Below are 12,653 nucleotides of genomic sequence, written 5' to 3'. Positions count from 1 at the left end.
CCCTGCTCTAAGACAAACTCTAACCTTAACCAACTTCGAAAGAGTGCCTAAGCTTAACCAGTGATAGAAACAGGCGTCACACGATTGGCGCAGATGTCACATGACCAGAAACGTCAATGGCCAATCAGATCGCAGATCGCAGATCGCAGAACGCGAACGCGGAACTGGAGGTTAGTTGGTAAAAGTATTGACGCAGCCTGGATGCTTGGCAAATGTCTTTTAATTTTTCCTAGAGTTTACTGGTTGAGGATGAGGATGGCTAAAACCAGGTATGGAATTTCTGGGGGACCCAGAATTGATATGTTAAGAAAATTGTTTAGACATTGATTAGAGCTCAAAGGTAACATTTAGTAAAGTTAATTAATACCATAACAAGAAAACATAGTTGATATTAACGACAAGGAGAAGTGCTCGTCTTCATTCCTAAATCCCATTTAAAAAAAAAGTGAAACCAGGGCAAAGCAACAATGTTTCAACATAATATTACCTGACGCTCACATTACACGTTCACTGTATCTAATGTTAGCTAACCCAAAATGAGCCGCCTTGAATCCTGTAACCAGTGGCAAATATTCATGAAAGCCAAAGAAAGCTAAGCTTCCCCAAAAATATGACCAGTAAAAAAATTATAATAAAAAAAATTATAATAATAATAAAATAAATATATATATATATTATTTTTTTGTATAGTTTACAATAATAAGAAATTCATCTCTGTGTTATAATAATTTTCTCCCTCCTGGAGAAATTAACCGAACGAGCAAAACTGCGCCCACTCTCTATTCTCCACTTGCACAACGTGGAGGCGGCATATCCGGTTACTTCTTTGATTGATTGATTGAAAACTTTATTAACAGATTGCAGAATGGGTACAGTACAGTACAGCTCAATACATACAATTGTTAAGGGGATGTAGACCAGAGAAAGACTTTCGTCTTGTTTACATCAGGGTCCCCCATTTTCAATTCATCGTAACATATATGACATACATGACATACAGATAGACAGTACTACATCTATACATTTATGACATACCAGATTTGCAAATACAGTACTGTTTGTGATACGAAAAGAGTCCAGAAAAAAGAGTATATACATTTGACGTAGAAACTGTACATTGGAGGAGGTTGGGTAGGTGGGGGGGACTGCACATTGGAGGTGGTTGGGTGGGTGGGGGGGGGGGGGGGGGGGGTGTTGGGTAGGAGTGGGAATTATATTTGTTTGTATTGTTGTTCACCGTTCATTTTTATCGTTAGTATTGTCAATGTGTTGACGTTTTACAAAAGGAAATATGCGTGTGGACTGTGGAGTTTTGGACAAACTCCAGACAGAGAGGTAATGAAACTTTTGTATTATTATATTATAGAATGCAACAATCTATTTAATAAGCAAACATGTGTAAAGTGTGTTTGTCAGCGGGGTCTTTTAACAGTTTGAGTGCCAGCCATTAACATGGGAAACATGGTTAAATGCCAGGACCCACTTCAATGATAGCGTTGTGAACGCATAATCTCTCTCTTAAATTATGGCTATGTGTCTAATCTGCCTGTCGTTTATCAATGACTTGTTTGCAGTCAACATTGTCGAAACGGATTGTTTTTTAATCGGTTCATTTTCATTTTATAGCATTTTGAAAAGCCCTCATTTTTCAGGAAAATATATAGATTCCGTGATAAAAGGCATTTACTGGAATATCCTAGCATACACAAAAACGTTGTAATTTTTCTGCCTATTTATGAATAGTTTTCAAAGAGACTCTGCAGCACTAACCCGAGGCTCGATTGATGAAATATGAATTCAAATTGCCAATAAAAAAAAAAAGTAGAGGTGGGCATAGATTTTTTTTTTTAATCTAGATTAATCTATCTGCAATCCTGGATTTAATCTAGATTAATCTAGATTAAAATGGCTCATTTTTTTTTTAAATAAATCTGCCGAAGGCATTCAAAATATGTGTGTTCTACCCAAATAATGACCAGAAGTAAGTCCTTACTTTTTCTTTCCTCCTTATGTTTCTCAGGCCAGGTGGCCCATTACACCATGAGCCCATCTCCCGTTTCCAAAATGCATTACAGACTGTAAAAAAAAAAAAGCTGTTTTGCTATGATAATTGGTAATGAAATATCAAAATAATGTTCAATAAGATGTACTTGTGTTTAATAAGTTGTTTTATTCAGAAGTTAACACAAATAAATAATATTACCAGTACAGTACAGTATCTAGCACACTCTCAGGAGCAAAACAGAAAGAAGCATTTCAAACTTGAAATGTGACATGGCTTGACTCAATCAGTCCAATCTCTATTTCTCCTTCTTCCACCAGTCACTCAGGCAGACCAGCTTGTTTTATGTAGCGGTGTCTACTTATAGTGCCTATAATATTTTTCCCGTTGGGTGCCAGACAGGGCCAAACCCTGCCAATGCAAATCGACAGGTTATGTATATAACCTAGTTATATGAGTACTGGCTAAGCGTCCCACTCTTAAGCCATACCGAGATATACCTCATCTCTGGTACCTATTGTACTCCATCAACGAATAAAAAACCAAATACACCCACAACCTGCCAGGCCCCGCCCCTTTAGTGGCGTACTATAAAGTACTAGGCGTGGTCACCACTCACTCTTCCTCGGAAAAAATCGTTTCCAGGAAAAGATTCCCCAAGGGAACTCAGGGCACGCTAAGAGCGGGACGCTTACATGGACAAGATTAAATACCTAGGGGTGAACATCACGAGAGGGGTGGGGAAACTGTTTGAGGCGAACTATACACAGATAAATCAGAACATCAAGAGAGACTTAGAGAGATGGACAGTAATGCCCTTGGACTTCAATTCAAGAATAGAGGTCATTAAGATGAACATACATACTATCAAGGTTACTATACCTGTTTCAGTCACTATCGATACAAATACCACAGAATCAATTCAGGGAGTGGGACAGACTGATATCGAGGTTCATATGGGCGGGGAGAAGACCACGGGTCAGATATAAAACACTACAACTACCAAAGGAAAAGGGAGGGATGGCAGTACAGCGATATGCAAAATGATAGAGAAGGGGGAAATGCAAACCCTACAAAAATTTAAGGAGAAATTTGGACTAGAAAACAGGGACCACTTCAGATATCTACAGGTTAGAGATTACTACAATAAAGAAATAAGAGGAGACAAGGACGAAGAACAAAATGGAATAATCGAGATGATAGTGTGGGCATACGAAGGGGGGAAAGGAAGGGTAATTTCAGCACTGTACCAGGCTATAATGAACAGCAAGGGACACACGACCGATTATATAAGGGAGAAATGGGAGAGAGAATTAGAGATAGAAATAACAGAGAAGGAATGGGGTAGCATATGCGAGGTACAACACTCAACAACAGGATCAAGGGTATGGAAAGAATTTGGATGGAAAAACATAATCAGATTCTTTATAACCCCAGAGTTGAAGGGAAAGTATGCACCAACACAAAGGACATGCTGGAGGATGTGTGGGAAGGAGGGGGCAAATCACACACACATATTCTGGGGATGTCAGAAGCTGAAGGGGTATTGGGAGGAGATAGGGGAGGCAATGATCAGAATATTAGGATACGGGTTACCACAAACGGGACTGGTGCTTTACTTAGGGGACCTGACGCACGAGGGAATACAAGGGGGGGACAAGTATTTAATAAAGATAATGTTGATATCGGCCAGAAAAGCAATAACGAGACTGTGGTACAAAGAAGATCCAAATATCGTACTTGCATCGCGTCCCGCTCTTAAGCCATACCGAGATACCCCGTAAGCCCACATCAAGGGGGAAGGGGATGTCCCGTCACCCCATCCTTCCTAATGAAGAGGGGGTGCAGTCAACTCCACCCGAGTGCGAACAAGAGGGAACTAGAACCCCTTGAACACACAGCACAGGCGGAACCACATGTGACACAACACACTGTGGCCCATACCCACACACCCCTGCTACCCCACCAAAGGACGGGAAGCAGGAGAGGCCACAGACCTCAGAACCGCCTGGGAGACAGAACCCCCGGTCATGTCCATGAGGTAAAACCTTACGAAGGGACCCGGGGAGGACCATGAAGCTGCAGCACAGATGTCCTCCACCGAGGCCCCACCCAGCAGAGCGGCAGAGGCCGCCACCCCACGAGTGGAGTGCGCCCTGACACCCCCAGGGGGAGCCAGCCCGGCCAACGTGTAGCAGAGGGCAATGCCCTCGCACAACCAATGGGACAGGCGCTGTTTCGATAGTGCCTTACCGGCACAAGAACCACCATAACAGACAAAAAGCTGATCGGTAGCCCTGAGGCCCTGAGTACGGCTGAGGTAAATCCCCAAAGCACGGACCGGACATGACAGGTGAAGGCCCGCCTCCAACTCACTAGCGTAAGGAGGCAGATGAAACGCCTTAACCACAATATCCCTGGAGCGGAAGGAACCTTTAGGCACGAAGGCAGGATTAGGCCGCAGAGTGGCACCGCAATCGGAACGAAAAGACTGGCACTCTGGTCGTACCGAGAGAGCACAAAGCTCACCCACGCGTTTAGCGGAGGTGACGGCCAGCAAGAACGCGGTCTTGAACGACAGCTGTCCCAACGGCGCTTGCTCAAGAGGCTCAAACGGGGCCAAGGACAACCGACGAGGACCAATTGAAGATCCCAACTTGGAGCCAAAGAGCGTTTTACCGGCTTAACGCGTCGAGCGCCAAGCAGGAAATGCTTCACAAGAGGGTGGTTGAACAAAACATCACCCTCAAATCCCTCATGATAAGAGGATATAGCTGCTGCATATACCCTCACCGTCAAAGCCGACAGTCTATCAAGGAGAGACTGGAGGTAGACAAGGACAGCATCCAGGGGGCAGGACACCGGGTCATGCCCCCCACCCTACACCACTGGAACATACGCCATCTGCCCGCGTAAAGCGCGACAGTGGAGGGAGCATGCGCATTCCGGATGGTATCAACCACAGAAGGGTCCATCCGCTCCAGATTTACCCTCTCACCAGCCACACCATCAGACGTTGGCCAAACACCGGGTACTGAAACAGCAACCCGTGTGCTTGAGAGAGGGCCGTCGCTGACCAAGGAATAAGCCATGGTGGAGCTACCAGTAGCTGAATCAGGACCGGGAACCACACTGCCGTGCCCCGGTCCGGCGCGACCAGGATCACCGTCCTGCGCTCCCTCCGTATCCGCTCCAACAGCTGACTCAACAGCTGTAGAAGAGGAAAGGCGTACAGAAGGCCGGGCGGCCATGGAAACATCGAGAAGGCATCCACCCCCAAGGGGGGATGATCTGCCCGACTGACCGAGAACCACAAGGGGCACTTGTGAGAGCGTCGGCTCGCAAACAGATCCACTGAGGCCTCCCCGAAGCGATCCCAGATCTGTCTGACTATATCGTGGCGCATTTCCCGCAACGAGGACCGCCCCGAGACATCATATCCGCTCCCACATTCTCCACGTCAGGGATGTAGAGCGCCCTCAGACTGCGCAGCCTACGAGATGCCCATAGCCAGAGTTCAACCGCCGCCCGGTGCAGGCGGATGGATCGAGTCCCACCCTGCCTGTTGATATACGCCGCTGCCGTCATACTGTCTGTTCTGACCAGAACGTGCTCGCCTACCACCAGGTGGACGAACCGTTTGAGGACCAGGAGGACTGCCCTCAATTCCAACACATTGATGTGCAGGGTAGACGGGGCAGCATGGACCGTCCAGCTGCCCCCCACTGCGTTGGTCCGACACGTCCCTCCCCAACCCGTGAGAGAAGCGTCGGTGAAGACCGTGACGTGTGAGCGCCTGCTGCCCATGGGGACCCCAATGGTGAGGATACCAGGCCTCCTCCAATGGGCGAGATCTCCCCATATCGACAAAGGAACCGTCAACCGTTTCCATTTGTCCCTCACCGAGTCTATTCCCATACTGAAGAACCACCTCTGTATCCTCCTCATGAAGAGGAGGCCAAGAGGAACCACCGTGTGAGCAGATGCCATCATACCGAGCAGGCGCATCACTTGCAGCACCGTGACTGTCCCTCCAAGGCGGAAACCCCAGAGCGCGTGTAGGATAGACACCCTCCGTTGCTCCGAGAGGGTTACAATCATGGGCCTCGACCTCAACGTCAAGCCCAAGTACTCCACCTGTTGACTGGGAAGAGGCGTACTCTTCTTCCAGTTCACAGCAAAACCCAGCCTGGTAAGGAATTCCACCACCAGCCTGGTATGAGACCTGGCAACCTCCTCCGACTGGCTGAGGAGTAGGATGTCGTCGAGATAGAATAGAACCCGTATTCCCCGACGACGTAAAGGCTCCAGCGCAGTCGCTACGCACCTGGTGAATGTGCGGGGAGCCCGAGAATAGCCGAACGGCAACCTCTGGTACTCGTATGCTACGCCCTGAAACAGGAACCGTAGGAACTTCCTGTGAGGAGGGAAAATCGGGATGTGAAAATATGCATCCTTCAGGTCTATGGAGGTGAACCAGTCTCCCCTTCTGACAGCAAGCAGCAGGAGTTTGACGGTCAACATTCTAAATGGTCTCGCCACAATCAGACGATTGAACGCGATCCAGTATAGGTCTGACCCCTCCCGTTTTTTTGGGCACCAGAAAATAACGGGAGTAGACGCCTGACATCGCGTCCTCTCTCGGGACCATGACTATAGCCTGCTTCGCCAACAGAGATCGAATCTCGTTGGCCAGGGCTGTCACTGCTTCTGACCCTGACAATAGGGTCTGCACCAAACCTGAAAACGGAGGGTGGGGTTGTGCAAACTGCAAAACAAGTCCCTCCCTCAACGTTCTCTCTATCCACCCCTCCAAACGGCATTCTTGTCACCATATGTGATAATAATCCCACAGCGCACCTGCCGTCAACTGACGCTGGGCCGCAAGGAACAGTAGATAGGTGGCCCGGTCCCTCCTGCTGTGCGACGCACCCAAGGGGGGACCCCGACAGAAAGGGCCGGTTTGATACGGGAGAAGCTGCCATCAAACTGGTTGACACACACTCCCCCCCTGAACACCCCTCTAGCGCATGCTGAGGAGTTGTTCTACAGCTAGACATGCAGACCCCATGGGCTCCTACAAGCCGTAGCCCTGCAGTGATATTGCTATCACCCAAATCACGCTCGCCTCTTCTTTGCAGACCACTGCCGCTCTCACGGGAGTGGGAGGCATCAGCGTGATACCCCGCCTGGCGAAGGCGAGGCTGGGGTAACCCTTGCTGAGCATTCAACCGAAGAGGTCTTGAGTCCCCCTGCTGACCACTGTAAATAGTGGCAGCCGTAACACCAGGCTCACCCATCACACAACGTGTGGTGCAGGAGCCACGCGACAGCACAACATTCTCACGGACTGACCCAGGCTCAGCCATCAACTGGGTGTCAGCCCCTGTCCCCATGAGAAGCGAAAAGTGGGGCCGCATGCGCTTCAAAGAAGGTTCGCGGCCCGCAGCCAAAGGAAAACGATCAGAGCCCCGCTTCCGTGGGTAACGGAGAGAGGAGTGAACGGGGAGCGGGCTGCTCGCGGCAGAATGACGACGGCTTGTATTTCCCAAGCCGAGTACACTCAAAATGGCCGATCCCTCGGCCGCCAAGGCTGTCGGCCTTGTGGACCCCTGTTTACTCTCCGCCCAGGGTACCACTGGCGGGGGAAACATGGCCGCCTGTCGAGGGCCTCGCCACAGTCACTGACGAGGCCGTGCTCCAACCTCTGGCTGCATAGCGTGAGGCGGTGTGGGACCCAGATCAACAACCGGCTGCGCCTCCGCAGAACGACCAAAAAGTCCTTCTGTGGAAAAAGGAGCCGTGAGGAGAGAAAATCTATCTTCTTCCCCAAGAGGAGATTGCTCCAACCAGATATGCCTATTAACAAACGTTGATAGCATCCTAATCCTCCCCGCAGTTATAGCTTGCGACTGAGTCAAGATCTCTATAACACCACAAACATGCAAAATGTTTTCAGTGTCGGCTGGTCCCGTAGCCCCACTACCCGACGCTAATGTGGACAGGAAAATAGTCAGCTGAGCCATAACACTGGCCGCCGCTAAATACCATCCTGCAGCAGTATAGCTCTCATCCGTCCATACTGCCACCCTCCGAGCCGATTCGCTCTCAAGCATCGGCAGGGTGGGACATCGTTCAACCCCGCCGGGGCACAGGATCAAAGCTACCTGGCTACTTAGCCACGGTACACCCGGCCTGCACCCTGTTGTCAACCCATTTACCCGTAAAAAGGGTAAATAGGACTCAGCAAAACCCCCCACATTAGCTACCGACTGACCTTCATTAATGAACCGGGCAAGAGGAGGGAAAAGCGGCAACATCCCACGGCGGGGAACATTAGAACAGTGACCCATTTCAGCATTAGCATTAGCAGTAGCATTAGTTTTAGCAGCATGCTCCAGGATCGCACGGAAACCGTCCACTTCAGTGGAACGTTCACCAAGCCATCCCGCCCCTGGCGCCGACACACTTCACAGCATTACTAACACTAGCATCAATGCCTGATGAAACAGGGCCTACCTGTGTGCAAGCCGGCTCGATAGCCAAACCTTGCACGCTGCTCCTCGATCTGCTGCCACAAGATGAGGAAACATCAGAATAGGGCCGACGTGTCGTTGAAACATGCCCCGAAGATTCCAGGGGTAAGCAAACCTCCGGTAAGCATTCAATATTACACAAAATCTTTTCATATCACTAGTTGCATAGGGCATCTTGCATCCGCTATGATGGAAACGAAAATAGAGGAAGAGTGAGTGGTGACCACGCCTAGTACTTTATAGTACGCCACTAAAGGGGCGGGGCGGGGCCTGGCAGGTGGTGGGTGTATTTGGTTTTTTATTCGTTGATGGAGTACAATAGGTACATGAGATGAGGTATATCTCGGTATGGCTTAAGGCCTCTACATGCTACAGCAACTTCAAAGCAACTTCAACACAACATCAGCACGATTTCAACGCGCTTTTTTTAGAGGGTCTTGTAGACTGTGTTGCGAGGACATTGCGTACCTTTCACCCAAATCTAATCTAAACAACCGTTGCGTTGATATTGCGTAGCAGTGATTGGTTGGTAGTGAATGGGGGCGGGGCTGTCATATAATAATATTGGTCCCGCAGCGAGGAATACTATCCGCCATTGTTGTAGCCAGCCAGCTAGCGTTGAACTTGATGCTATTCAATGCTCTATCATACCCAACTAACGTTAATGTCATTCAGAATTTATTAACATAGCTACAACAACACACAGTAACGTTAATATAATTACATGCATCATTGTTTACAATGAACGGACGGTGGGGCAGTTCGAAAGGACTGGACACGGACAAGTTGTTAAACAGCAATCAATTAATTTAATATAACAGGTAGTTCGAGCTGCATTTTCGTGCCTACAACCACAGCCACAGGGATATATCCAGCTTTGACGAGCTCTCTCTCCTCCTGCCGATTAAATTCAGCAGCTCTTCCTCGACCTCGAGTGCCTGTAGCTGCCTGTAACGTTAAAACTAACCTAAAGTTACACAAGCAGAATACATCACAAATACTTCCGGTCGGGGGATTTCAAAATAAAAGAGCGACGTCTAAAAGCACCGGAAATACGTTTATTTTGTACATTATCTAACGTTAACACGAACCTAAACTAACTTTAGTTAAACTAACTTTGCGCGTCGATGTTGCAGAAGCATAAATGCAGAGTGTCTACAACACCGTTGCTTTGTCGATGTTGTGGTGCAGTTGCTTTGAAGTTGCTGTAGCATGTAGAGGCCTTTAAGAGCGGGACGATATATAACAACTGCTCCAGTGGAGTTGCTCAGTGGCCAATGGTGTCAACTGTGGTTGTACTGGGCAGCTCCCAGGTGTGAATGGAACTGTGTGAATGTGAAGCAGGGCGTTCCAGGTTGGTAAGTCGGCCCAGGGATTCGGCGTTGGTTAGCTCCCCGACTGGCGCGCTCCGATGCCCGGAGTAGCGCAGTCCTGGTGATCTCCCAGACACGACGACACCGGTCGAGATGAACCTGCACGGAGGGAACTGCCACTTCCAATTCCTGTGCAGAGAAAATAGGGGGTTGGTAGCCCAGAGATACCTCGAACAGCGAGAGGCCGGTGGCGGAGCTGACCAGGGAGTTGATGGCGTACTCGACCCAGAGGAGGAACCGGCTCCAGGAAGCAGGCCTCTTGGCGGCAACACACCGGAGAGCAGACTCCACGCTCTGGTTCATTCTCTCAGTCTGCCCGTTAGTCTGTGGATGGTAACCAGACGAAAGACTAACAGTGGCCCCCAATCCCTTACAAAAGGCTCGCCATACCTGGGAAGTGAACTGGGGCCCCCGATCCGAGACGACGTCCTGGGGAAAACCATGGAGGCGGAACACGTGGCTCGTCAGGAGGTCCGCAGTCTCGGAAGCTGATGGAAGCTTGGGAAGGGCCACGAGATGGACCCCCTTGCTGAAACGAGTGAGATGCCTTGCTGTGGGCGCAGACCGTGCAGGCCAGTACGAACTCCCTGACGTCGTTCCTCATGGTGGGCCACCAGAACCGACGAGCCAGGAAGGAGAAGGTGCGGTGGACGCCGGGGTGGCAGGCAAACCGGCTGGTATGGCCCCATTGGAGAACCCGGGACCGGACTGAGTCGGGGACGAAGAGGCGACAATAAGGTACGTTGCTTGGAGCGGGATGGAAACGTAAGGCACGCTTGACCACGGTCTCGATGCCCCAGGTGACCACTCCCACCACCCTGACCTCCGGGAGGATGGGAGTCGGATCCTCAGTGGTTGGAGCCCCCTTGGAGTGTAACCGGGACAGAGAGTCGGCCTTCGTGTTGCGGGACCCAGGGCGAAAGGTCAAAGAGAAGTCGAACCGACTGAGGAAGCTGGCCCACCTTGCTTGCCGGCCATTGAGGCGCTTGGATGTGCGGATGTACGTCAAGTTCTTATGGTCTGTCCAAATGGTGAACGGTTCCTCGGCCCCCTCCAGCCAATGACGCCACTCCTCCAAGGCAGCCACTACTGCCAGCAGTTCCCGATTTCCAATGTCATAGTTCCTCTCAGGAGGAAGGAAATGACGAGAGTAGAAGGCGCACGGATGGACCTTCTGGTCTGTCGCCGAGCGCTGAGACAGGATAGCCCCTAGTACAGTATCCGAGGCGTCCACTTCCACAATGAACTGCTTCTTGGGGTCTGGGTGGAGCAAGACCGGGGCGGTGGTGAATCTGTTCTTGAGGGAACGGAACGCAGCGCAGGCCGCTGGAGACCAGTCAAACGGCAGGGAGGGAGAGGTCAGCTTGGTAAGCGGTTCCGCCACTTGGCTGTAGTTCCGGATGAACCTCCGGTAAAAGTTTGCAAAACCGAGGAAGCTTTGTAGCTCCTTCCGAGAAGAGGGCTCCGGCCACTCCTCCACAGCCTGGATCTTGCGGGGGTCGGCTCGGGTCTGGCCACTCTCCACGATGAAGCCAAGGTAATCGACAGAGTTGGAGTGGAAACGGCACTTTGTTGCCTTAACGAAGAGCCGGTTGTGGAGAAGGCCCTCAAGTACTCGGCGGACATGATGGACATGTTCCTCGAGAGTCTTGGAGAGGATGAAGGATGTCGTCAAGGTAGACCACCACAAACTCCTTGAGCATGTCACGGAGGACGTCGTTCATGAGCGCCTGGAATACCGCCGGAGCATTGGTGAGGCCGAACGGCATTACCAGATTCTCATAATGACCCCTGGGAGTCTTGAAGGCGGTCTTCCACTCGTCGCCTTCTCGGATACGGACCAGATGGTAGGCACTCCGGAGGTCCAGTTTAGTGAAGACGGTAGCCTGGGTGAGGGGCTCGAAGGTGGAGTTCATGAGAGGAAGAGGATACTTGTTCTTGATGGTGATCTCGTTGAGTTGGCGATAGTCAATGCAGGGCCGGAGACCTCCGTCCTTCTTCCCAACAAAAAAGAAGCCGGCCGCCACCGGGGAGGACGAGGGCCGAATGAGGCCTGCCGTCAAGGACTCAGAGATGTACTCCTTCATCACTGCCTTCTCAGGGACGGTCAGACTGTAAAGGCGGCTACCAGGAAGGGGAGCCCCTGAGCGGAGGTCGATTGCACAGTCGTAAGGCCGATGAGGAGGAAGGGCCTGAGCCGGGGACTTGCTGAAAACCTCCCCGAGGTCGTGGTACTCAGGGGGAATAGTTGAGAGGTCTGGGGGCGGCACACTAGGGGAGCTCCGGGGCGACGGACTGGACGCCGCCTGAAGACACTGGGCATGACAGGAGGAGCACCACCCAATGATGGTGCCGGAGGACCAGGCGATGTGGGGCTCATGCAGCGCGAGCCAGGGACGACCCAGAACTACTGGGACTAGAGGGGATCTGGTAATAAAGAACTGGAGTCTCTCAACGTGATTACCAGCAATGGTGAGGAGGACAGGACAGGTGCGTTGAGTGATGTCGGCCAGGCGGTGCTGATCCAACACGAAAACCTCCAAGGGCCTCTCGAGGTTCTCAAGTGGAATGTTGGCCTGGGTGGCAAACTCAAAATCCAGGAAGCTCTCATCAGCCCCCGAGTCAACGAGTGCACCCACCGTCGCCCGCTGGTCCGCCCAGGCCAGGGTGACGCTCGTCAGATGGTTAGGTGGTGCATGGGTGTGGGAACAGGAAAAACGGCTCACCAGGATCTCCCGGGGT

At 50.9% G+C, this 12,653-nt stretch overlaps 1 protein-coding gene across 1 annotated transcript in view; it reads right to left on the bottom strand.

Moving 5' to 3' along the window:
• Nucleotides 1-236: 236 nt before the first annotated feature.
• The window catches only part of cntn6 (contactin 6), a gene marked incomplete at both ends in the record, with an annotated part of 180,525 nt that continues 168,108 nt past the window's right edge, over nt 237-12,653 (bottom strand). Inside the window, 1 exon segment of the mRNA XM_084315769.1 lies at nt 237-280. Within this exon segment, the coding sequence (XP_084171895.1) occupies nt 237-280 (44 nt within the window).

This window comes from Notolepis coatsorum (genome assembly GCF_963971535.1).
Source record: "Notolepis coatsorum genome assembly, chromosome: 6".
Taxonomy (NCBI): Eukaryota; Metazoa; Chordata; class Actinopteri; order Aulopiformes; family Paralepididae; genus Notolepis; species Notolepis coatsorum.
The sequence above is the reverse complement of the archived record's forward strand: the minus strand, read 5'-3'. Positions and strand labels throughout refer to the sequence as shown.